The 27,569-nt window shown below is 36.0% G+C and overlaps 1 protein-coding gene across 2 annotated transcripts in view; it reads left to right on the forward strand.

Moving 5' to 3' along the window:
* HOOK3 (hook microtubule tethering protein 3) overlaps positions 1 to 24,152 on the forward strand; it is a 92,962-nt gene extending 68,810 nt beyond the window's left edge. For both annotated transcript variants that reach the window (XM_036299250.1, XM_036299251.1), the window contains exons 15-22: positions 1,856 to 1,996; positions 4,426 to 4,513; positions 8,382 to 8,416; positions 15,692 to 15,774; positions 16,800 to 16,900; positions 18,269 to 18,373; positions 18,526 to 18,597; positions 21,625 to 24,152. In XM_036299250.1, coding sequence (XP_036155143.1) covers positions 1,856 to 1,996; positions 4,426 to 4,513; positions 8,382 to 8,416; positions 15,692 to 15,774; positions 16,800 to 16,900; positions 18,269 to 18,373; positions 18,526 to 18,597; positions 21,625 to 21,765 — 766 coding nt within the window. In that variant the 3' untranslated portion in view covers positions 21,766 to 24,152. The remainder of the gene's footprint in view (positions 1 to 1,855; positions 1,997 to 4,425; positions 4,514 to 8,381; positions 8,417 to 15,691; positions 15,775 to 16,799; positions 16,901 to 18,268; positions 18,374 to 18,525; positions 18,598 to 21,624) is intronic.
* The last annotated feature ends 3,417 nt before the right edge of the window (positions 24,153 to 27,569 follow it).

Genomic DNA, 27,569 nt, shown 5'->3' on the forward strand with positions numbered 1-27,569 from the left:
TAACGAAGGATATACACAAAGGTATATTTATAAAGCTGATGATTATTAGCATATTAAATCTCAAGATTGGGAACAACCTAAATGCCCAGTGATTAAATTAAATAACAGTTCTTCAATGTGCTAATATGTCATTTAAAATATTAAAGTATACTATTTACTGATATGAAATGATTGTGAAAATTTAAGTATAAATAGCAGATATCAATGTAACATACTATGTGATCCATTTTTTTAAACTGCTGGCATGTGTGTACATATGCATCGCAGTAGAAGGCTGTATTTCAGCAGCAGTTATTTTGCACCATATGGTTATAGAGGGTTTCTATTTTCTTCTCATTTATCCTTTCTCACCCCCCCCCCCCACACACACACAATGAGTGTTTTTACTTACAGTTCAAAAATATGTTAAAGTCATGTTGTTCATACATAAAATATACCAAGTTTTATATAATTGCTTGAGTTGGGCCACAAATTTGACTTTCATATTTTCAAAAGCAAAAGTAAAATTGCTTTATAAGATTTATGGTGTTTATAAAATAAGAGCAGACTGTTTTGTGTATATTTGTTTTGTTTTTGTATTTTCTTTTCCATGAGAAGTACAGCTTTTTATAGCATCTGGTATGAGTAAATTAAGAATGAATTATATTTTCAAGAAGTAGATCTTCAGTTATATCTTGACATGGATTAATATTCAATTATATTGTCCCTGCAGTAAATGTAGTGGCAAGCTTTTTGTGGCTGTTGCTATTAACATCCCTCAGTGTAAGTTTTTGTCATAACACAGGATCCCACAGCAATGCAGTCCAATAAGTTGGTTCTGATAATCTAGTTTGTTACAAAAATGTTACATATATATAGGAATGGGTGGACTGCATATTTTTAAAAAATATATATTTTATTGACTTTTTACAGAGAGGAAGGGAGAGGGATAGAGAGTCAGAAACATCGGTGAGAAAGAAACATCGATCAGCTGCCTCCTGCACACTCCCCACTGGGGATGTGCCCGCAACCAAGGTACATGCCCTTGACCGGAATCGAACCTGGGACCCTTGAGTCCACAGACAGACTCTATCCACTGAGCCAAACCGGTCAGGGCTGGACTGCATATTTTGGAGGCATTCTTCTTTGTATAGTATATCTTACCATCAAATGATTAGTAATTTAAGAATATGGCACTAGAGATCATGTTTTTTATAAGAACTAAAGAACAAATATGTAAATGCTTTCATAGCTTCAATGTGCAAATCAGAAAAAAAAAATAGGATTTTGAAATCTCTTTCATTATAAATCATGATATTTGGAGAGTTACCTTCAGATTATCCATTTTCAAAAAGAAAGTACTTAAGCCCCGAGATGTAATGTCTTATCCAGTTACAACAGGAGCTGCATTCTTTGCAGGTACTTTGTTTTTCATTTCTGTTCTATGTATTAAAGCTGTAACTATACTTAGCTGGATTTTGATAACTATACTAGAGGCCCAGTGCACCGGATTTGTGCACCAGTGGGGTCCCTTGGCCTGGCCTGTGCCCTCTCGCAATGTGGGACCCCTCGGGGGATGTCAGACTGCCAGTTTCGGCCCAAACCCCACAGGCCAGGCCGAGGGACCCCACCGGTGCACAAATCCGTGCATCGGGCCTCTAGTATGCATATAAGATCTTTGGTTAATCTCTTCCCACCCTCCCCCCTTCCCTCTGAGATTCATCAGTCTGTTCCATGTTTTCATGCCTGTGCGTTGAGTGTCTGCCCCCTGGTGGTCAGTGCGTCTCTTAGCTACCCGTCAAATGGTCGCTTAGGCTTTTATATATAGAGATTGTATTAATGTACCAGATAATCAGTTTTTCTTGTACTCACTTAGGGAGAAACTTATTCGTCTTCAGCATGAAAATAAGATATTAAAACTTAATCAAGAGGGTTCAGACAATGAAAAAATTGCCTTATTGCAAAGCCTTCTGGATGATGCAAATCTTCGCAAGAATGAACTGGAGACAGAGAATAGGTAGGAATGTATATAGGCAGCTGCATTGAGCCACAGGTATTCTCGATTGTTTGCCTTGATTTTGATTCTCTTAAACCATGGTTGGGGAACATCCAGCCTGTGGGGTGTATATGGCCCCCGAAATCATTTGGTCTGGCCCTGCCAAGGCATTAGGGGTGAGTTAATTAAATGTTTGACCAAATATAAAAGGCTAATTTTTAAGTTGATAATTTCGTATGGGCTGCGAAGGATGTTATAAATGTCCAAATGGCCCTTGGCCAAAAAAGGTTCCCTTTCCCTGCAGCTTAAACAAAGGCATGAATTATATTTTGAGAAGTGATAATGTGTTAATTCCATTTCCTTTTAAGAGAACTTTAAGCTGTTTCTCCATTTATGGACAGACTTGCCAAAAGTACTGTGCCTCTTTATAATAGTGTTCCCTTCTCTATTTCTTCAAGCAAAATAATATCAAAGCCCTACATTTCCCCTTTTTAATCACAAATTAAAGCTACTTCAAACTTGAGCAGTTTTATTACTATGTTTGCTTTTTGTCCATTTCCTGTTACTGGGCTTTTGAGTTGCTTTCAAGTCTTTCCGAAGAACATCTTGGTATGGACTGCCTTATTATGTTTTATGACATTTACAGTGGCCTCCACCTAATAGGCTTGCAATACTTTTGTCTAATTTTAAAAATGGCTAAGGTGGGTATTTGAAATAGTCTTATAATTTGATGTATACTGCATTTTCATATTGCTTTCTGAAAAGTTAGACAATTAACATACTACTCGTAATATACCTTTCTTCATATTGAATATAGATTTTCAGATAATTCTTTCACTATTGAAAACCTACTCAAATATATTTCCTGATGTGAAAAACATCAATTATTATAGATTTGATTGTATTTTTACTGCAGTTTTCACTAACTTATAGAATGTAGGTTTATGATCAGAATTTCTTGTACCTTCTTGAGTAAAAAATAAAACACAAAACATCTTGTTACACTTTCTGTCTAGTTAGATTCTGAATACTGATTTCCCTGATTTGTCCTTGATTTGGGGCAGTCTGTCTTTTACTACTACCATCTCACTAAAATATTTCTTACTGAAATAACTAGTCATCTGTTAAATGGCCAATCCAGTGGGAGCAATTAAGACTTTATCTTTCCTTATCTCTCTGCTAATAATTCATTGTTGTTGATCATCCCCTCCTTCCTCAAACTTTTCTTTTTTTTTAATTTCAGTAACTTCCTTGTCTTGTGTTTTTCCAGATTTTCTTATTATTTATTCTCCAGGTGAGATTCCTCTTTCTACTCTGTGCTTGGTGGTTTGCTGTGGACCACCTTTTTACTCTTCTGCTTTTCTTTACATTCTTCCTAGTCAGTATCCTAAGTGTTATTTTTTATTCCTTGAGTTCTTGTGCCTTCCCAGTACATTTCCTCTCTGTCCCTTCTGTTTCAGACATATGTGGTAATTAGTGTCGTAGCATTTTCCGGGCCTTCATGCATGCTCTGTGACCTTTTTGATACATCTTTCACTCTCAAACCAGCGTGATCTTTCTAAAATATCATCTGATCGTGTATCTTCCTTCTGGCAGTCCTCAACATTATCCAAGACCTAGGGAACCAAACTGGGCTACTGAATGTTGCATCATAATGACCTAGAGAATTTATGAAGATTGAGCTTCAGAATCAGCATTATTAAAGGTTGGCTGGGTTATTCCAGTTCCAGCCTAATTTTAGGCCATCTTTTTTTTAAGTTCCTGATGCTTTTTCATTTTACACAAGATTGCACTCAACTTCTCCTTTTCTTCTCTGGTTTCATCTTCAGCTGTTCTTACCCTCATAACTTATTCTTCAGCCATACCATTCATGAACTTACTGTACCCTCTCATTTTTCTGTGTCCTTTGGACATATTCAGTTCTCTGTCTTAAATCCCCTTTTTTATCCTTAACTATATATTTTATTTGTTATTCTAATCTCAGTTTAAGTCAGGCCTGTCCTAATTTCTCCACACAATTAGGTACAGACCTTGCTTCTCTGAGCAGTCATGATTCTTTTGTATACATCTTGCACTATGTTGAAGTATTTATGTCATATTTATTTTGTTTACATTTTGCCTCCCCACTAAATTCCTTAAGTGCAGAGATCTTTAACACTTGTGTTGAGCATAGTGCCTGACACATAGTTTGAATAAATGTATGTCAAAGTGAATTTCAGATAAATAGATATGCATAGGTACATTAATTCAGCAGAATGTGTCCACAAAACACTACATTGGAAATCATAGAAATTTCATGCACTATGAAAATAATTTAAAAAGTGAGCTACTGCTACTATAACCTTAGGCTTTATTTTGTTAATTATACTGTCTCTAACCATATGACAACCTAAGAAAAAAGATATAAGTTAAGTCAGAATTTGGAAAATTAATGTACATTTGATTTCTAGGTTGGTGAATCAAAGACTTCTGGAAGTACAGTCACAGGTTGAAGAATTGCAAAAGTCTTTACAGGATCAAGGATCAAAAGCAGAAGATGTAAGTTTTAATATATACCAACCATGGTCCAACAGTTCCATAGCATTAACAAAACGTATAACTTTTATTCTTTTACCTGATGTTCTCTATCAAAATACTTTATAATTACGTATATTGACTATAGAAAAGAAACAATGTTTTCCTTTTACTAGCATTCCCAAAAAGAGCCGAATGATACCTTATTGTCTCTTTCCAATTTATTCTGCTGGGAATTAGAAGTTTATTGATAAGAACTAAGAAGTTAATTGAGCTTTATGTTTTACAGGTGCTCAACCCAGATTTCAAAGTATAGGGTTTTCCCCTGTGGCCAAAAACAAACAAAAAATAATGCTAGTAGAACTTAACATGTTCAGGTAGAAGTTTTTTATGTAAAATTGATATTCAAGAAAATTGTCATCTTTAGAATCCCATCATCTTTAAATTCTGAATCCCTCTTGCTACCCACCCCTAATACACGCTCAAATTAGGTTCACAACCTGTTAAAAATATTTCCTTAGCCACTCTGCATATCTGTCATAGCCCTGCCTGCTTGACTGGCATGCTCAAATCTAGAGGGTAGTAAATGTGTTGAGCCAGCCACCAGGTCCTTTTTCATCTCCTCATGCCATCCGTAATAGTGCTGTGTAGCACGTAGTGGTCAGTCAGTCTCTGATGCAGTGCAAATGATCCGTATTTTACAAATTCTTTATGTTGAATGAACAGTATACAATAGAACTGCAGTATACAATATAAAGTGCTAAAAAATAATGTAAAGAAGGGGGAAAAAGACACCTAAGTTTTAGTGATCAATCTTTGCTTCGGCCAGTTGGGTTTCTTTGGTTTCTTTTTGTTTTCCTGTTGCCAGTGTAATTTATTATAAACTCTGGATTTTGAGTGTAAACTTATTTGATCGTTTTCATTGGTAGAGTCATTTTTGGGATCTGCGTCAACACTAGATATCCAGTTTCATCAGCCTTATTAACAGAAGAGGGTATAAGGACAAGAGCAATCAAAGGAGAGTTAAACTAGGACAGCACTTAAACCTGAGAATATTAGATGTAAAAAGGCTCATCAAAGACCTAGTTTTAGGAGTTTCATAAGCTTCATGAGCACATATTGGCAGCATGCTTTTCTTTGCAGTGGTTTTAGTTCATCCTTGAATTAATGTAATGGTAGTTCTTAGATTCCCAGGTTGATTTCCACTTCCTAAAATTGTCACCAACATTGAAACTACCTTGTTCCTTTATTAAAATGGAGCTATTTTAAAATGTCATGGTTTACTTTTAAAAATTGCTTTTATCCAGAATGCTAAATCATAAAGAGATGAAGCAAAACCACCATTTGTGTATTAAAATCTTATTAAACCTAACGAAGAGTATCTGAGAGATGAACCAAAGTGGGTAACTTCTCTTAGTTCAGTGAAATCTCTAGGTCTCTCACACTGAGGTAAATGTAAACTTAGTTTTGGTCTCTGAAAGTTTGACGTCTTTTGTTAATTTGTTGTGGCAGAGACACAAAGGGCCTGTGATGCATTTGGAAGTAAAAACGGTGAAACATCAGTATCAGCTCAACATTAGTGCTGTAGCGATAACCTTTATGCTTGATTCTCTTACTTACATTAAAACATGCATAAATTTATTCTGTAAAATAATTTTGCATAGCCTGGTTAGTTAGGTACACCTGTGTAATCAAATCTAATTAAATATGCTGTTTGCCACTACTTTAAGAGAACATATTTCAGAAGTGAAATGCAAGCCCTCTAAAGTACTATTTGCATAAATTAGTCAGTTTATTTGACTGCCCAGATGCTCATGAGATGTCTTGCTCTAAATTCTTAGAAATTCTCTCAGATCTCTTTGTCTACATCTAGGAAATACTCCATTTGAAACTTTCCTTATTCTGATGATATGCCTCAAAATGGTTTAGAGAAGTAGTGTGGTGCAGGATATGTGGTTCTTTCCCCCAACAGACTTTTGCTGCTTTCATCTTCTCTTTCACTAACCCACAGTGTTGCATCTCAGGAATATATAATACATAGAACTACCTGCCAAATGGGATTGGTCCCCTCTGAAGAACAACATAATTTCTACTTATTGCAGTAACCCTAAGTTAGAGTAGGATGGTTTGCATATTTTTATTATTATTTTTATGTCATTTATTTTTAGCTTGGAAGCAGAAAAGCATTGTTATATCCAGTCATATGGATAATTTGAGCTAGCCACAGTGTATAAAACTCCAGAGAACAAGACAGGATGAGGAGACCATAGAAGAAAGAAAAATGTACATTTTTGAAAAAAAAATGCATATCTTTTACTTCTGTTCATGAATTACTAAATCATTCCTTCTATTGGCTGCTGTGTTTGCTTCATACTAATATGTCCTCTCTGTCTCTTGGCATGGTTTCTGCTCAAGGCTATTGTAAGTATGGCTTCCTATTCATTTCTCTATATTGAGCAATTTTATTATTTATATATTATCTGCCATTATAGTTGATGGTATTAAAATTTTAAATTACGGGATTTTATGCAAAATGGACATACCAATATTACTTGCCTTATAGGTTTATGCACTTTACAGTTAAGATACTGAAAAGATATCTGCCACTTGAAAGCTTGAATATCTCCCCAGCCTTACCTTCTTAAGCTATAAGATGGGTTACTGTTACTCAGTGTTGTGAGGTTAACATGGGACAATGTATATGACATGCTTTAGTGCAGTGCTTGACATATTAACCACTCATTAAATCATTATTTTATTATATATTTTCTCAGAGTTAAAATTAATTTTGTAGAGCCTAATTACAACATAAGTGAAAAATTAAAGTTTAAGGTATTTAGGAAGTATTTTCATTTTACCCTGTGTACTGAGGAAGGAACAAGCATAATAGGAAATTAATAGGGTTATTATCTTTTTTATGTTTGAGGGAAGCAGTGATGGAGGACTTCATGGTCCACTGATCTAGCTATAGTTAATATACTGTACAAAGAAGTGAATTTTAAATATTCCAGAGTTGTGTTAGAATGGATTTGATTAAATAGGTACTGTAGGCGTTATCGAATAAAGTGACTGAAATCAAAGAACTTAGTGTGTGGAGTTTTTTCTCCTTGTCACTGCTATTGATTGATTGAACAATTTGTTTAATAAGCCTATATTAATTGTGTTTGACTGAATTAATTATGTAACCATTTACCTCAGAGTGTTTCATGGAATTCACTAATTAATATGTACCTTACAAGTGTTAAGTTTATGAAACCTAAGGGTCCTATATAAATGCCACTTACTATTTGATTATTTTTAGGTCAATTCTGATCTCCTGCTTTTCAGGATTTTTAAAAAAATACCCCATCAAAGCTGCATTCTCTAGCATGTTAAATTCTGTGTATATATTATCCTTCATATTCCCATACCATCATGTAAATTATTTGCAATATGTGCCTATTTGTAAATCACTGATCAAATAAGTCTTAAGTATTTATGGAAATTGATCCCAGACTTTATCATGATGCAAGGGAAACAATATAAAAAATGTCTTATGGAAAGTCTATTATTATTAGAGTTCTACCTGCCTGCTGAGTCCAGGGATATTATTAGGTCTACATAAGTGGCTTCCCCCCGCCCCCCCCCCCCCCGCCCCCCCGCCCAACTATAAATAGGTAATTCAGAGATGCAGTTTCTGGGTATTTTATACTGCTTGCTGTTACTTATGGGCTGCTCTCTCCCTTATCAAAGGGAAATAAACTTGGTACATTATGTGTTTTGAGCTCTTTGACCAGAGAGATGACTGAGGGCTCACTCAGAGTTAGGTAATACTATGAGCTTAAGTTTTACAAAATAACTATTAGTTATGAAATGTTAAGTAATAAATTATTTTTTTATTTTCCATTTTCAGTCAGTTCTTCTAAAAAAGAAACTTGAAGAACATCTGTAAGTATAAAAGCTATTGAGGCTTATTCTTATATTACCCAGTGAAACATAAGTGTTTTATATTAGGTGGTTACACAGTGTTTAGGCAATGGCTTGGGTATCCCTTGAAGATATAGAACATTGCAAGATGTATATGAAGAGTGTCTAAAGGGTCGTCTCCACCAAAGATCCTCAAATTGGAACAATGACTGCTTTAGAACTGTTTTCAAATGAGATTCCAGGCTTTTACTTCTCCTTCATATTTAAAGGATAACTTTGCTGGATATATTATTCTTGGCTGGTAATTTCTTTCAGTAGTGTGACTATTTGGTTCCACTCTGTCTGGCTTGTAGAGTTTCTGCTGAGAAGTTAAATATAACTTAGTGGGTTTTCCTTTATAGGTTACTTTCTTCTTTTTCCTGACTGCCTTGAGAATTCTTTCTTTGTCATTAATTTTTGACAGTTTTAATATAGTATGCCTTGGAGAAGACCTCTTTGGTTTGAGTCATTAGGTGTTCTGTTTGCCTCTTGGATTCGTGGAACTAGCTCTTCTCATAGGTGTGGGGAGTTCTCGTCACTTCTTCGTCTGAATAGGCTCTTCTTTCCCTTGTCCCTCTCTTCTTCTGGAATACCTATTATCATATTGCTCTTTCTGGTGGAATCAGAGTGTTTTCTTTCATTTTTTTTAATGCTCAAATCCCTCTCTTCTTCCTTCTGAATAATTTCTAGATTTGTATCTTTGATATCACTAATTCTTTCCTCCCATTTGCTTCACTCCATTTCCTATGCTCACTGGTTCATTTTTTATTATTATTAATTTCAGAGAGGAAGGGAGAAGGAGAGACAGACAGAGACACAGAGAGAGAGAAACATCATTGATGAGAGAGAATCATTGATCGGCTGCTTCCTGCACAGCCCCTACTGGGGATTGAGCCTGCAACCTGGGCACTTGCCCTTGACTGGAATAGAACCCGGCATCCTTCAGTCTATAGGCCAATGCTCTATACACGGCTCACTGGTTCATTTCTTACCTCTTTTATTGAGTTCTTCATCTCTAGAATTCCTGTTCAGTTCTTTCTTAAAATTTCAGTCTCTTTGGTAAAATACTTGTTTTGTTCATTAATTTCTTTTTCTGAGTGCAATAAATTGCCTGTCTGTATTTTCTCCCATTTCATTGAATATTTTCAGAACTGCAATCTTGAATTGTCTGTCATTTATATCACATATTTCCTTGTGTTTAAGGTTGCTTTGTGGAGATTTCTCATTGTCTTTCTGAGCTTCCTTGCTACCTTGGTTATTCATGGTATTCGATAAATTCCTTCTCTGTCTAGGCATCTGTTTGAGTGGCACCTCTCTAGCAGATTAATACAAAGAGGTCTTTCTATCATTTTCCAGTAGGTGGTGTTAAATCACAAGTTTTTTAGCTCTGGGAAATTCCAGTGCTGACCCTGCAGTGTCTCTGGCTGCCATCAGTGTAGCCACAATGCGTGTGGGTTGGGTGGCCTGGGGGAACTCTGTTGCCTTCTTTGTTTTGCCCTCTTGGTAATGGTGACCTTGAACCTCTGCGGGGGTCTCCCTTTGCCCTGACCTGGGACCAGTCACAGAGTACACCCTTTGCTCCGGGAAAATCATGATTCTGTAGTACCAGTTTTCGGGTTTTCAGGTAATGTACTCCGCAACATGACACCAAAGGAGATGGGAGGATAGAGTTTATGAGGCAGCAGGCCTTTGTGGCTTTGTTTCTCAGTCTAGAATTCCGGCCACCCAAGAGGCACAGGTGCACCCCGTGTTGTGTCCTTCCCCCAGTCTCTGACTCAGCCTCAGCTCATGCTGCTCGTTCCACCGAGTCTCTCTGCTTCTCCTGGCTGAAGCTAGCACCAGCCACAACTGGGTTCCTCCCCTCTCCAGGTTGAGCCCCACAGTTAGCTCCCAGCTGCGGGGCTGAGTGGCTCATCTTCCTTCTGCCTTCCAGCCTACCCAGTTTGTTCCTGCTGGCCCACCTTTAATGCTTCAATGTGCGGATCTCAGGCATGACTGTACATTGAGCGGGGATTCCTTTATTGAGTTATAGCTGTTCAAATTGCTGAAACTTCAAGGGGAGAGACCAAGGGGATCTCTCCTGCTGCTCTTCCTCTGACCTGAATCATCCCTTTTAAGTAAATTTTTGAAAAAAGTATTATAAGGTTTATCAGTAGCAGACTATCAAACATTTCCTTGAATTTCAGATATATCAGAACATGGCTTTTTAATCTAAATGGTGAAATAAATTTCAAAATATTACATTTGTTTTCTCATAAGGAAGAAATTTTCATCCATCTTTATCTTTATCTGAGGTTGACAATGTTAGGAATGTTTTATGATTTTTCTCACACCCAGTAACAAATTTAATCCTTCCTGTCACTTTCTAGCAAACATCTCTCCTTGCAAACATTGAGTGCAGAGTGACCATGAGTTGTTAACCTGTTAGAATGTTAGTGTTGCACTATAGTAAAACAGATATCCTCAGTAGATAATTTTTACTTGTTCTGTTGATACTGGAAAGACATTCTGTAGTCTGGCACCTTACCTCATGCTAAATTTTTTTTTTTTTAATGTGGGGAAGGTGAGATGCTCCTTGCAACTGATACTTGCTAGCAAGTCTAACAATAGGCAGATTTTTAATGTATTAGAACAGAAAATGTTACCTCCCAGCCATTGTAAGGTTACCTAGAGTCAGGATTTAGTACTGAATTCTTCCCATTCCTTTATTGGCAAAAAGAGAATACCAGTTGTTTCATAAAATTATGGTCTGACCATTTTTTGTGTTTAGTCATTTACAAGGTAAAAATCATCATTAAAAGAATTGATTAGAGATGAGACCTGTATTCATTTCCTGTGGTTGCTATAACAAATTACCACAAACTGCGGGGGGCTAAAACCAATAGAATTTTATTCTCTAACAGAAGTCTGAAATCAGGGTGTCAACAGGATTGGTTCCTTCTGTAAGTCCTAAGAGAATCTGTTCCATGCCCCTCTCATATCTCTGGTGGCTGCCAGCAATCCTTGGTGTTCCTTGGCTTGTAGGTGCATCACTCCAATCTCTATCTTTATTTCCATATGGCATTCTCTCCGTAGGTCTGTGCCTTCTTGGGACTTTCAAGGATACCAATCATTGGATTTAGGGCCCACCCTCGTCCAGTATGAGTTCATTTTGACTAATTACATCTGCAAAGACTCTATTTCCAAATGTCACATCCGTAGGTACTGGGTATTAGGACTTCATCATATCTTTGGGAAGACACAGGGACCATAGACATCTTAAATGATGGTCAATTTTATACACATTTAAAGTGACAATGGAGACCATTTTACACACACCAAATTGGTAAAATTTAAGAATCAGACACACTGAGTATTGCCAGAGATGTTGAGCAACGGTAATTCTCACCATTGCTCGCAGGAGTATGTAGCAGTTTACTTAGTAAAAAACATGAACATATTCTGTGACCTATCAGTTCCACTCCCCTATATGTGCTCTAGACCAGCAGTTTTCAACCTTTTTCATCTCGTGGCACACATAAACTAATTACTGAAAATCTGCAGCACACCAAAAAATTCATTTTTGCCCATCTGACAAAAAAAATATATAAATTTTATTGATTTACCCCCAAAATAATAATGGTAATTACCTACTCTTTTTGCTCCATAGTGACTTTTTAAAAAATCAGATGCATATACTTACAAGGATTTCTGGTACCAAGAAGTAACCAACCACACATAGCCTTATTATGCAACTCTATTATATGAGCTATATATTTATGGTTCAAGACAAGGCATTCACACTGGAAGGCTATTGTTGTGTTGGCTGTTGTCATATTTTTATTTGACAACCTAAGGGAAAAGAGGTCAGTGCCCTTGACTAGTCAGGTATTTCATGTTTTAAAAATTCTTGCAACATAGTGGTTGAAAATCGCTGCCCTAGATTCCTAGCAATGCTGTTGTCCATATGTACCAGAGGACATGTAGAGGAAAATATGGAAGATCATCTATATATATAAAAGCCTAAGTGACCAAACGACCGGTTGATCGGTTGCTGTGATGCACAATGACTACCAGGGGGCAGGTCCTCAATGCAGGAGCTGCCCCCTGGTGGTCAGTGTGCTCCCACAGCCAACCTCCCGCAGTCCCGGCCGGCTGCCCCCCCGCCCCCCCTACACCCCCAGTCAGCCCTCATCAGCAGCCAGGCTGAGGGACCCCACCCATGCATGAATTTGTGCACCAGGCCTCTACTTGTTTATAATCACAGAAAAGTAGAAACAATACAAATACTGCTAATGCCCTGGCCAGGTTTCTCAGTTGGTTTGAGTATCATTCCCAATACATCAAGGTTGCAGGTTTAATCTTCAGTCAGGGCACATACAAGAAGCAACTAATGGCCTGGCCAATGTGGCTCAATGGTTAACTGTTGACCCATGTACTAGGAGGTCACCAGTTCGATTCCCTGTCAGGGCACATGCCAGGGTTGTGAGCTCAATCCCCAGTAGGGGGCTTACAGGAGATAGCCTATCGATGTTTTGCTCTCTTCAGTGTTTCTATTTCTCTCTCCTTTTCTCTCTCTGAAATCAATTTAAAAAGAAGCAACCAATGAATGCATAAGTAAGTAGAACAAAAAATCTCACAAAATCAATCAGTCAAAAAATAATACCAATTGTAAAATGATAGAGTAAGGTAATTTCAACAATAGGACATTATACAGGGGTAAAAATGTGTAAACTAGGACTAACACAACATAGATGAATCACAAGAACATAATATTAAGTAAAATATGGAAGTCACAGAACGATACATACAGTATAAGTATTGTATAATGTAAAAATTGGGCAAAATTAAGCAATACATTTTATAGGAATACAAAGGCCTGTCACAAAAGTCATGAGAATGATTAAAATTCTGAGGTTTGGTTACCTCTGGGATGGGTAACCAAACTATATATGTTTGTGTGTGTGTGTGTGTGTGTGTGCAGGGTGGGGCAAAAGTAGGATTACAGTTGTTCATATAGAAAACAATACAATCTATAATAATCTATAATAATAAAAGTATAATATGCTAATTAGACGGGACATGCTTCCGAACAACCTTCTGGACAAAGCCGGGCTGCGAGGGAAGGCTCTGATCGCCCCTCAAGGCTTTTCCACCTGCTGCTGGTGCCGCTTGCACCCAGTGCTGGCGCCAGCCCCAATCACTCCACGCCATCAGCGGGTGTGAGTGGGGCCGGCGCTGTCAGCTCATGGGAGCAGCAGCAGCAGCAGGAGTGGGGCTGCCGGCAGGCGGGACCAGGGGCTGCAGCGGGAGGGGCCAGGCGGGGGCACGGAGGATGGGCCAAGACACCCCCACCCCCCCCCGCCCGTGTCCACTGCAGCCTCGCGGCCCACAGTTCCTTTCAAGGTGCACAAATTTGTGCACTGGGCACCTAGTAATAAATAATAATACAAGAATAAACTCTGTTTCACATACAACTGTAAACTTAATTTAGTTCCACGCTGTTATGTATGTGTGTGTGTGTGTGTGTGTGTGTGTGTGTGTGTGTGTGTGATACCTTCAATAAATTGTTGAAAAATATTTATTAATATACTAGAGGCCTGGTGCACGAATTCGTGCGTGGGTGGGGTCCCTCTGGGTGGCCTGCAGGGGTCAGGTTGAAACCTGCAGTCCAACACTGCCTGCAGCTCCTACCTGCCGCTTCCGCTGATCCCGGCCCCACTGTGCCTGCCACAGGCTCACACCCAATCAGTCCCGATCAGGAGAGGCTCGCGCTGCCACAGCAGCACTTGCCAGCCATGAGCCTTGAGTCTGGTGCCCTCCCAAGGGGAGTGGCCTGCGGGATCAGGCTGAAACCGCCTGTCCGACATCCCCCGAGGGATCCCAGATTTCAAAAGGGTGCAGGCCAGGCTGAGAGACCCCACCGGTGCAAGATCAGGCTGGGGAGGGACTGCAGGAGAGCTCCAGAGTGTGTGTGGCCCATCTTGCTCAGTCCCAATCAGCCGGACCCCAGCAGCAAGCTAACCTACCGGTTGGAGCATCTGCCTCCTGGTGGTCAGTGCATGTCATAGCAAACGGTTGGGCAGCCTTAGTGTATCATTAGCCTATTATGCTTTGATTGGTTGTTTGGTTGTTCTGCTGTTTGGTCTATTTGCATATTGCCCTTTTATTATATAGGATTATGCATTTAAAAGAGTAGAAATAGAGAAAACAAAGTATTCTATTTTCTATTTTTCTGTATTTTGGCAGCCTTTTTTCTTTCATATTATAGAGTGCCACACTAAATACTGTATAAGGAGAATTACACATATAAATGCCAGGAACAAAGTTTCTTTTTGTTAATTCATTTTTTTTACACATGTATTGGAATATAACTTAAATACACAAATCCTAAGTCCCTAAGTCTACAAACAGCTTAATGAATGTTTTCCTACATACATAGGTAACCCATATCAACATATAGAATGTTTGCAGCAACCCACCAGGATTTATCCTTGTCCCTTGTAATTGATTGATTACATCCCTAAAGTAGCCACTGTGCTAATCTCAATCACTTTTCCTAAATTTTTAAATTTTCTGAACTTCATATAAATGTAATCATTCATTATTGCCCTATTTGGTCTGACTTTCTGTGTTCAGCAGTCTGTGATATCTATCCATGTAGTTGCATATATCTTTTTTTTCTATTGGCATAGTGTTCTCTCCTTATTTTTAGAACATCAACTTTTTTGCAAGAAGTTTTTGCATTGTAAAACCTCAGCAAAGTTTTAAATTTAATTTTTATAATACCCTTTTTCCTAGGAAAAATATAAACATCATGAAGTTCTTTGTACCCTCTTGTGCAGAGTGGGGCAAAAGCGACTACTATTTCAAACTCTAAGATTAACTTATTTTTTAAAAATCTGTTAAATTGATGTTGGATTTGTCTTTTCATTTTTGTTTTAAGTATTCTTTTTTTTTAAATATATTTTTATTGATTTCAGAGTGGAAGGGAGAGGAAGAAAGAGATAGAAACATCAATGCTGAGAGAGAATCATTGATCAGCTGCCTCCTGCACGCCCCCTACTGGGGGTCAACCCCACAACTGGGGCATGTGCCCTGACCAGGAATTGAACCGTGACCTCCTGGTTCATAGGTTGACTCAACCACTGAGCACCACCGGCCAGACTCATCTTTGTTTTATAGCACTATGAGCTGTGCAACTGAATCCCATGAATAAAGAACTTACATTTTTCATTTGAACAGTAGTAGGTGACACAGTTATATATTTTGTTACAGAGAGAAACTACATGAAGCCAATAATGAATTGCAGAAGAAAAGAGCCATTATTGAAGACCTCGAACCAAGATTTAACAACAGCTGTGAGTTTTTTCTAACTAGCATAGTGTTAAATTAGTTAGCCTTACTTCACCCTAGTGATGAGTTTATATAAAATTGTTTATTTTAGAAATAGGCCTTATTTTAAAGAATTTGCTTTATTTTTTAAAAAATATATATATCTTTTATATATACATACATATATATATATATATATATACATATATGTGTATATATATATATAGTCATCTTCACAGTATTTCTTAAATTTCTAATTATAGTTGTGTTTTTCATTCATTAACTGTGAGGGATAATGAATACTTTATTAAATTAGTTCTTTTGTAATATAGTTGAATATAAGTCAAAGTTTTACTTCTTTTTAAACTTACATATATTTGTAGTTTGACTTCATTCTTTTCTGTGGAAAGTGAAGTAAAACATAGAGTTTTACTTTTTTTCATTGTGGTAAAATGTACATAACATACCATTTTAACCATTTTAGGTATACAGTTCAGTGGCATTAAGTATATTCATATTGTTGTGCAGTCACTCAATTGTCCAGTGTAGTGATGTTGTGCAACTACCATCATCTCCAGAACTTTTTTTATCCCAAACTGAAGCTCTGTATCCTTAGCCCCTGGTAATCACTATTCTACTGTCTCTGTGAATTTCACTCTTTTAAGTATTCCCATTCATACCACTGGAAACATAATATTTGTCCTTTCATGTCTGGCTTATTTCACTTAGCATAAAGTCTTTCATTTTTACTTAGTATAATGTCTCCATGTTGTAGCATGTATCAGAATTGAGGCTGAATAATATTCTATTGTATATATATGCATATCACATTTTGTGTATCCATCCATCCACAATGGATCTTTTTTAATTTGAGTGGTTTCATAGTAGAGTTTTTGTTTATAAGAAAAGCTTTTTGTAAAAAAATTATGAATTTTTAAAAAAAATATAGGAATAGATCCATCTCAAAGCTATTAACTACTTACTGTTAGTTGAAATGTTTTTAAAGTTGTTACAATCTAAAAAAATTTTTTTTTTATTGTCTCATCTGTAGCCTTAAAAATTGAAGAGTTACAGGAAGCTTTAAGGAAGAAAGAAGAGGAAATGAAGCAAATGGAAGAACGATATAAGAAATATTTAGAGAAAGCTAAAAGTGTAAGTATGCATTCATGGACATCTCAATTCACTTTCCGATAATGTTCCACTGACTTCTCAAAATGCAGGTACAGTGACTTCTCATGCAGAGCATCAGGAGGAGAACAAGAAGTACCAAAGGAAAATGAACCTTTATATAGGAAATAAGTGGCAGTCACCACATTAAGTAGTAATCAGAATTACCTCCACTAATGGTAGGACAACCAACATCTTGTGCCTCCTGATAGAGTATCATTGCCAATAATACTTGACCTGAATCTAAGCAATCTTCTAGTCCTACCTTTCAGTTCCCAAGGAAAATAAGGGTATTAGAACCAGTTAAATAACACTTTCAGAAAATCATCAAATAAATTCAGAATTTGGGATAAAAGTCAATGTTATGAAAAACAAAAATAGGCATTAGAGTTTAGGGGGAGCATAAGAGGCTGTTGTGATTTTTAAAAGCCAAAAGGCACCTAAGGACCAAATGTAATACATTAATCTTTGGATCCTAGATCAGGGGCAGAAGGGCAGTTTGAAAAGACATTTTGGAAACACCTGTGGAAATGTGGATGTGGCCCGAATAGTGATTGATGATTTGTAGAAATATTGTCTTACAGATGATAATCTTACTGTGATTATGTAGAAGAATGTCCTTAGTCAAAAGAGATGCATGTTGACGTGTTTAAGGGTTACATGCCATGAGGTCGGTGGATTGCTTTCAAGTAGTCCCCCAAACGAGCAAGCGTGGGTGTGTGTGTGTGTGTGTGTGTGTGTGTGTGTGTGTGTGTGTGTGGCGGCGGGAAGGGGGAGGGGTCAGATGTGGCAGTGCAGTAATTGGTGATCTGGATTTTTATTGTTCTGCTCTTTCAAGTTTTCTATAGGCTTGCCTATTTTTGATGCTAAAAGTACTGGGCCAAAAAGCAAAAAGACTTTCCCAGAAGACCTCCAGTTGGCTAGCTAGAATTGCATCATGTACCCATGCCTAACCCACGCCACTGACAGAAGAGATAGATCACGGTGACAGCCTAAACCATCAGGACCTCTTTCTAAGTACCCGTCTGGTCAGAGGCAAAGGGCTAGCTGAACCAAATCAGAGGAAAGGGAAAGGCTAAATAGCTGTCAGTAGTGTTTACTGTAGTAAAATTTATTAATTTTAAGCAAAAATGGCTTCTTATAATTGATTCTTTTACATAATTAAGAAGTTTTATATAATTAAAAGTTGCAATAATTGAATATTATTTCATACATTCAAATTTTAAAGTATCTTTGTACGATAGCTTTCATTTTCATAAGGTTTATCTTTCGTTTTTTAAATAAGTGCTTTCTTAGCTGTTACATTCTTTCAGTTTGAGACTTGTAAATATTTTCTTTTATTACTTTTTACAGGTTATCCGCACTTTAGATCCTAAACAAAATCAAGGAGCAGCACCCGAAATACAAGCTCTTAAAAATCAGCTGCAGGAACGGGACCGAATGTTCCATTCATTAGAGGTAGTTCACTGTACTAGACAATAAGATATTTCATTTTTTTATTTTTTTTTCTAGAAGCCTTACTATATGTGGTTGTCTCCATTAAATTAGAGAGTAAATTGTGACTATTGATATTGAATTGCTTTTCATGTTTACATGTGCTTGTATTTTAGAAAGAATATGAGAAAACAAAGAGTCAAAGAGAGATGGAAGAAAAATATATTGTTAGTGCCTGGTACAATATGGTAAGAAAAGAATACCTGTAAACATATTGTAAAGTTCAGTGAATATGTAATACTTATTACATGCCCTTTACTGTAGAAGTAATTCTGCCAAAGGAATCTGAAAGTAATACGATCCTAACACACACTAACAAAACCTAATGCTGATCTTGGGACTGAAAAGCAGATGTGAGAACCATCAGATGCATGGTTAGGATATTTTGAACATATCATTATCCTTAGAGAATAGAAAGATAAATGACAGTTTGATTTCTGTCTCTTAGAACCATGTTCTTCTAGAGGAAAGGGACTTTAGTAATATCTAAATACTGAAGCAGTAGCTTTTGTTTTGTGGGACTTTGCATGAATGGTACTTATACTGAGTGTAATTTAACTATCTCATAGGGTTTAAAACATGTTTATGATTGATAGACCCTGAACAACTGGAAGTTTTGAAATTGGATTTCCAACACACACAAAAAAAACTTTGAATGTATTGCAGGGGAAAATAAATGCTCATCACATTCTGCTTTAATATGATTTTCTGGATATAAATAGTTGTGGTTTTTAGAGAATATTGTACTCTTTTCAATACTTTTTGTCATTTTTTTCTTCTTTGTTCTTCTCTTCAGTAAGACCGCTTTCTGCCTTTAATTGTTAGTTGCTTAAGAAAGGAAATTAAGCCAGATTCCTTTCAGCAATCCTCTTCAACACTAAAGCTGTGTTAATGGCACAATACCATTATTTCTGTTTTACAGTTATAATTGATACTGTGTCTTGAAGGTTAGTGTCCCAGGCCTCCTAATTCTATGTTTTGATCTTTGTTAAAATTAATACAGTTTCATGACATGTCCACATTTATATTTGCCTTGGTTAAAAGTACATATTTAAGATTTTATCACAATTTAAAAAAACAAAAGAGGAAATCAGTAAGTTTAAAATACTATTACTGTTAACAAGTATAGGTTTCTTGAAAATTAAAATTAAACAATAGGAAAAAGTTATATATTTAAGGAAGTTCTCTGGGAACTAGTCTTGACTCCACCTATTCTCTTTCCTCTATATCCTTCCTAAAAGTTAGAGCCATCTTGGAGCTCTGCCCTCAATCCTTATTAGTAATTTCATATTCTTTTTTTTTTAATATATTTTATTGATATTTTACAGAGAGGAAGGGAGAGGGGATAAAGAGTTAGAAACATCGATGAGAGAGAAACATAGATCAGGTGCCTCTTGCACACCTCTTACTGGGGATGTGCCCGCAACCAAGGTACATGCCCTTGACCGGAATCAAACCTGGGACCTTTCAGTCCACAGGCCGACGCTCTATCCGCTGAGCCAAACCGGTTAGGGTAGTAATTTCTTATTCTTGATTGATTTTTATGACTCCACATATTGTGTTTCTAATGGAACTAAACTTATTTATCCTGTGATATAATATTAAAGAATAGTCCTAATTTTTAGCTCTTCATAGAGTGAAGGAATAACTGAGTAGACTAAACACAAGTTAATGTTCAGGTAATATAGCCAGTAACAGCTTCATACATACATTCAGAAAGTTCTGCATCTCCTTCAACCGAAATGGAAGTGAAGATGACAAGTGCTGGGAAAAGGTATTGAGTGTCTCAGAGAATGGCTTTGTGATGGATACTGAGGTCTTGAAAGTGTATGAAGAATTTGAATAAGTTGCTTGGAATATGAGAGTGAAAAAAAGAGTATATTTTAAATGAAATATAAATATATTGGGTATCCAAAAAAATATATACACATACTTTGAATAATTATAAAGGCATTGTTTATTGAAATACATTTCATTTTCAAAATTGAGCTATCAACTATTAGTGTATACATTTTGGAGGATACCTTATATGTAGCCAAGTTGAATAAAGATTACCAATAGATTTCTGTCCGTTTGATTCAGATCCTTAAATGCTTTGATTTCAGATTGAGTGAAAAACCTATTCTGGATTGTCTCATAGGCAAAATGGAGGCATGTATTAATGTATTTGGGAATATATGATAGACTGCAGTTCTATTAAAAGTGCAAAGCCATGCCCAGTGTTTTAACTAGTGATCGGAAGACTTACCTTTTAGTCTCTGCCTTCTGTGCCAGTTTGTCCATTTCATTCTGGGAAGGCTGTGAGTCTTAGTATAGCTTAGCTTTAGCTGCCTGACCCTCCTCCTGGCTCCCAGTTGCTCATTTCCTCCTTGTTGCCTTCCGCTTCCTCCCATCCATTTACTTGTATCCAGTCACTGGTCAGATTAAACAGCCGCTCTCAGTGCTCCATGTTTGTCTGGTGTAGGGTCTTCACTGGCTTATTAAATGACGACCAAAACCACTCTTTTCCTGATCTCCTCATAGGCTGTTCATTGTGATTCTTCCTCTGTGTTTAGAGTACACCCCCCGAGGTTATTTTCTCCGGTTAAGGTGCTCTGGGCCCAGCAGTTATGGCTCTTCTCCCTTCCAAGCTAGTAGGCCATCCTCCTGTCTTCAAGAAAGACCCCCTGCTCCCTGTTGGGCTCTGTTGGGGCTGTCAGGAACTTTTCTTAAGTTGTTTGAGAATACAAGTCCACCTGAAGTGAAGAAAAACAGCATGGTGGTATGTATGAAATCTAGTGTGCCTTTCCACCTTAAGGAACAGCAAGTGCATTTGTGGTTTGCCATTCTAAATATGCCCTGATTGCCACAGCCCCTTGTGAATCAACTGCTACCAATCAATTGCACTGTTTTTCTTGGAAAATCACTTCATACATTTGATTTGAAAGGGAAGTGTGATTGAGAATCGGTACTATATTCCAAAATCTGTCTCTATTATGTATTGTTTTGGTTGTTGTCTATTCAGAAAACTAACTCTTCATTTTTCCAAAGGAAAATTTGTACCTAATTGTTGGAACTGAAATATCTATAAAATTTTAATCTATAATGAGCAGAATTAACATTTCTAATTGTGCCTTCTGATGCAATGTAAGAAAATCTGCATGATGAAATTGTCTTTTATGAGAGTATGTTCCACTACTTTTTCATTGATTACCTTTTTTTTCCGTGTGATATAGGGAATGACTCTGCATAAAAAGGCGGCTGAAGATAGACTTGCTAGTACAGGTTCAGGGCAGTCATTTCTGGCTAGGCAACGACAAGCAACCAGCACGAGAAGATCTTACCCAGGCCATGTTCAACCAGCCACAGCAAGGTAGACAAGTCTTGCCAGTAGAATAAAAACATCCTGCATTCAAAACATACTTCGGTTACACATAACACCATTTCAGGAAATTCAGCCAGCTTATTTTTTGTCTCTATGTTATGTTAATATTTAGTTGTTCCTCATCTGAGGACTGTCTCTCCGTATCTATGATGTTTTAGTTTCTTGGTCCTTTATTTTGTAGTCTTTTCAGTTCCTTTTCATGTGCCAAAAATTTTTTCAATGCCCAATTAAAAGTGTTGGATAATAGTGTAGTACTTTTCTTTGTATGAAAATGTCCTTTCCCCAATGGTGTATGTAGGCTTTGTAATGAATTAGATTTTCTGCCAATATTGATATACAAGAATTATATTCTTTATTGTGCCTCTGTGTTACCATGCTTTATAAGAATGTCTTTGTTTAAAGGGAATTAATCTTTTTATGATGTATTAATCTGTGTTCTCAATTGTTTTCCAAATGCACTTCAAATAACTTGCATATTTACTATATAAAATGAATGGTTGGCAAATGCACTTTTTGCAAAGACATAAATATATTGGCAGAGGTGCTAATTAGATCTTACCTATGGCACCTGGTAGAGTTATTTAGAGGGAAAAAATTAGTTTTCACGTTGTTTTATAGGAAATTAAATTTGTTTGAAGATTTGGAAACTATTTTTAAAACATAAATACATAGAATTTTATTATTTCTTGCTATCTTGTTGCTGGCAGAAGTGAATGCATTGGTTAGGTTATTGGGGGGAAGTTACAGAAGAGAAAAAAGTCAGGCAGTGCATTAATTGTTTCTTATTTTGGAATATCACAGTAACTGAGGATCAGAATCTGGTAGTGTGGCTGATATTAATAGTTTCAATTGCCCTCTATATCTTAGACCTATTTTTCATATATTTACAAGTAATAGGTAGCATTACCCTTTGGGCAACTTCCTTGTTGACTTGCATCTCTTGTTTTATTTATTCATTAATATAAACATTTCTATTCCTCAATAATTCCTAATACTTAACATCTTAATATCAGTCATTAAGATCAGCAAAGGACTTCTTATACGTGCTGTTGTGACAGGTCTCTTTTACATTTTTTTCTTAATTCTATGTATTAGTCCAAGAATTTGCTACTGAACAGATTCTCTTGGGTATTTGGTTGCATCAAAGTGTTTAGATTCATTGATAGCTTGATTGTAAACCATGTTTATTTACATTGATGAATGGTTGTCAAGTAATAATGATTGTAAAGCACTTTGAGTATATAAGGTGCTACATAAATGTAAAATATCATTTATTTGAAAATGAAATGCCTCTGCCTGCCTTTACGTATTAATTCAAGCATTTAGTCCCCAATTATATTTAAGTTCTTCTCCAGCCTTTTTCTTACACCATAGCCCATTTTATTAAAAGCAAAATAATTACTGAAATTAGGTCAATTTTTAAATTTGTTTTTGTTTTTAGATAGGTCACCAAGTAAGAGGATTTTATTTCATGTACATGCTGTTTGGAAGTTCAGGTTTCATTTATTTCTGTATATTAATACAAATTAGTAATTTTAAATCAAGCCAAATGTAATTCAGAATTTTCATAAATTGTAGTCAAATGTTTGGTTTTAAATTCCTACTTCCATTTTTATAAGAAAATCGACCTAAAAATTAGTAGTGTTTTCATTTGTCCTCAGAAATCGTACTTGAAGGAAGTATTAGAATATACACAGAAATGACTTTATGCATTGTGCTGATTCTTACATTAAGTACAGAAATCTAAGCGCAGTGTGAATGCTTCTGCCTAATATGACCATAAAGCAGCAAGAATTAGTGATAATGGACAGCACCACCTGAGTAGAGTGCATTGCAAGATTTCAGGAGGCTAAGCCAAACTAATCAACATAAAAAGTTTTGACAATAAAAGATCAAAAACTATTTAGGATGGTTCTTACCCCCAACCCCTGATTTTACAAATCACATAAGGATTCACCTGTTTTAGAACAGAGTGTGAAACTAATCTTGGTTAAATTAAAATAATTGGGAAATTTTACCTGTAGAATAAGATAGATGGACATAAAGAGTCTATGAACTATTTATTTAAAGGATTATATCCTATAAGATACGAAGTTTTTATTTTACTTCTCTATTTACTGCCCCAGTCCTGGTCTCTGACCCACCCACCTACTCAGATATAGTTTTCTAAATGGGTTAGAAAGGTGCCAAGCTTTTAGAAGGAAGTTTTACTTCTTATTTTTCTTCAGCATCTGTTGTTTTATGCTATTATTTTGGTGTTTTACAGTGATAACTTTCACTCTCCTTTACTGTATACCCTTAAAGTTATTACTTTCAAGTATTACTTTCAAGTATATAGAAGAAATTATATCTCTAAACATTGATTTTTTTTTTTTTAAAGCAGGAGTAACACTTACCTATAACAGTGACAACTCTGTCCAGCTTTGGACAGGATTTATGAAATTGCTATCTCTCCTGTAATGCTTAGTAATTTCTCAGGAGGTTTGTGATGATGCATGGTCTCTCTGGAAGGTGGAAGACATTGGGTGCTTTATTTAGATGTGAGCTGTGCTGTATTTTCACAAACCCCTTAGACACAGTGGCCACAGTGCACTTGGACAGTGGAGCTAGTCCTGTCCTCACCAATGGACTAAGTACAGTGTTATTGCATTAGGTTGAGGTGATCCATCAGCCTACTCTAGTGTCTGAATTCTTATAATCAAAAAGCTTATTTGCTGTTTTCCTTCTAGCCATGGTAGGAAAATATAAGGTAAATAACTAAGGAATATTAAAGCATAAAATTTATGTTCTGCAGTGTCTATTTAAGAAGTTCATTATGGAAAAAAAATGCAGCAAATATTGTAGTTTATCACATCTAAAAAGAGAATAAACAATACAGTTGTACTTAAAAGAACTTCCCAAAATTTCAGTTATATCTTTTTATAATTTGTCTAATTACTTGTTAATAGTCAAGAAAAAGAAGTCCCTAAATAAAGGACCCATTTTCCAAAATTGATCAAGATTGAATTATTTCTATTAGATAGCACTAGCCTGGTTCAAAGAAAACAACACAAAAAACATTGTCTTAATGCAGTGGTTCTCAACCTGTCACGACCCCTTTGGGGGTTGATCGGCCCTTTCACAGGGGTCACCTGAATACATCCTGTATATCAGATATTTACATTACGATTCACAACAGTAGCAAAATTACAGTTATGAAGTAGCAACGAAAATAATTTTATGGTTGGGGGTCACCACAACATGAACTGTATTAAAGGTTCGTGGCATTAGGAAGGTTGAGAACCACTGGTTTAATGGGATACTTAGATTATAATAAGGAAATATTGTTTGTAATTTTGTTGAAGTTTTATTGCTTTGTTTATATAATAAAAGCTCAAATGTACAAAATTAAGCTAAATGTTATCCAGCCAGAGACTTCAGCCTATATATTTCATTAGTTTTCACAAAGGCATGAAAATTCATGCTGTCCAAATAGATCAGCAATAAGTTGTAAGTGAAAGATGAGTTTAGTTGAAGAAAAGACATTTTATTTATGTGCTGCTTTACTTGCATCTCCTTTTCAATAACAGTTTTGTTAACTAATGGCATAAAATATTTTTTAGTATTTCTTCCTCTTAGATAAGCATTTATCCTTTAAAGATAATAACCATGTTAAAAACTTGAAAATCTTTATCCCAATATAAGAATTATCTTGCAACACAAATCTAAAATTTTAAATTATCTTAACTCTGCATTGAATCTCCAATTGTCCAGATCTCAGACTCCAGGAATGTTACAGTTATCCTCAGTTGGAACCTGTGAGATTTATCTGAAAAAGCATCCACAACTCACAGCTAGTAAGTACAAACCTAGCTAGTGCACAGACACGTGGATCAGACATCTCTGGTCCTACAGTGAGAGAAAAGTACTCAGCATCTTGCTTTTGCTAAGGGAAAAATACCAACATTAAGGCAAAATGCTTTTTGCTGTCTGTTCATTAAACTATGGAAGGATATTTTTACTTTTTAGCCTTGTATTATGAAGGGGCCCTTTTCTTAGAAATGGCTGTTGAACAGATGTAGCATTGTACTTCTTAACAGCAAAGCCTGTGTGATATCCCAAAGTAGGATGAAGGAGTGCACTCAACAAAATTAAAATGGGATATCAGAAACTTTGAAAATTCTTTGAGCATGTTTTTTCATTTTGTCCTTTTTTTTAATATAAGTTAAAAGGATTTTCCATTCAGTAATGATCATCCCTTTCCCTATAGCTCCCACTGTTAACTTCAGCAGCTTCTTTTGGTAGTTGTACAACCCAGTTTCATTACATTTAGAAAGCGGTTTCAGAGCTCATTATTTGTCACTATAATGATTTTATATCATGTAGTTTTTATATGAGGAAGGTTATTCTCAATGTATCTGTCATCCAATTTTTTACTTTCTATAAAGCATATTTAAATAAGAATTGGTGTATGTTCATTTTATTGAAAAATTTGCAAAGGTTTTATTGTCTAATGTCAGCACAGTAATTTTAGGGCCTAAAGTTTTGCAGTAAATATCATTCATTTCTCAGAAGCCTAAAACACATGAAATAATTTGTTTCTAACAGCTAATGTCTACCCCTCCCCATTCCCTCAAATCACGGAAGCATTAATATTTAGCTTCCTTTTTGTAAATGAAGGATAGTGCAGATGTAATGGCATACTTCTCTTTTAAATCACTGATTATGTCTTTGGGAAGTATGTACTGATTTTTTTAATAGTCTTTTATATTCATAAAGATAATATAATTCACATGTATTATCTTTATGAATATAAAAACTTATGACCTTTATATTTAATGTTATCTTTAAATGCACTTGGATTCTTCACATTGCACTTAAAATGATAGAGAAGGGACATTAGTTATTGAAAAACTAGACACCTGAACCTAGTTATGAGTTTTGGCAGTATTGGGGGATCTATAAATGTTTTTTAACAATTATATATCAGCAATTACAGCTATGTCTCTTCAGTATTTTTCTGTTTTCTAATATTTTCTAATAACATTCTGTAAGATAAAATTGTATGCTGTATATAAGTGAGCATAGAAATCTGAGAAAGTAATAGAACTGCTGTGAAGGCAAATCCTAGAGAGTAGAGTGGATTTTTGGGATAAGAAATGGCCTAGCTATAAAACACATCCAGGCAGATGGAAGTAGTAATACAATTAAAACTTACATTGTCTTAACAAATGTTCCTAAAGTAAAAGTTCACATAAAATTTTCTGACTTTATTATGTGATCATTCGATAAAAAAGAATAGGCAAAAACATAATTTATTTTTTAATTATCCTTCCCTTCATTAGGCATTAACCAGGCACACACTATTAACTATATATGTTATATTGGAGGGGAAAGCATCTGTTTTCATTTTGAAACTGTTAGCCCATTACTAGACCTAAGGTAGTGATTTAAGGTCATTAAGAATACTGTGATTTGTCCGGCCAGTGTGGCTCAGTGGTTGAACATCGGCCTATGAACCAGGAGGTCATGGTTTGATTCCCAGTCAGGGCACATGCCCAGGTTGCAGGCTCAATTCCCATTAGGGGGTGTGCAGGAGGCAGTCGATCAATGATTTTCATCATTGATGTTTCTTTTTTTTTTCTTTTTTTTTTTTTAATTTACATTGATGTTTCTATCTCTCCCTCTCCCTTCCTCTCTGAAATCAATAAAAATATTTTTTTTTAAAAAAAAAAGAATACTGTGATTTGATGAGATGAGAAGAAATCTCTCCCTCTTAATTATACATAATAGCACCACAGAAAATTTTTTTTAAAG

The sequence above is a fragment of the Myotis myotis genome, unplaced genomic scaffold (assembly GCF_014108235.1).
Source record: "Myotis myotis isolate mMyoMyo1 unplaced genomic scaffold, mMyoMyo1.p scaffold_m19_p_3, whole genome shotgun sequence".
NCBI lineage: Eukaryota > Metazoa > Chordata > Mammalia > Chiroptera > Vespertilionidae > Myotis > Myotis myotis.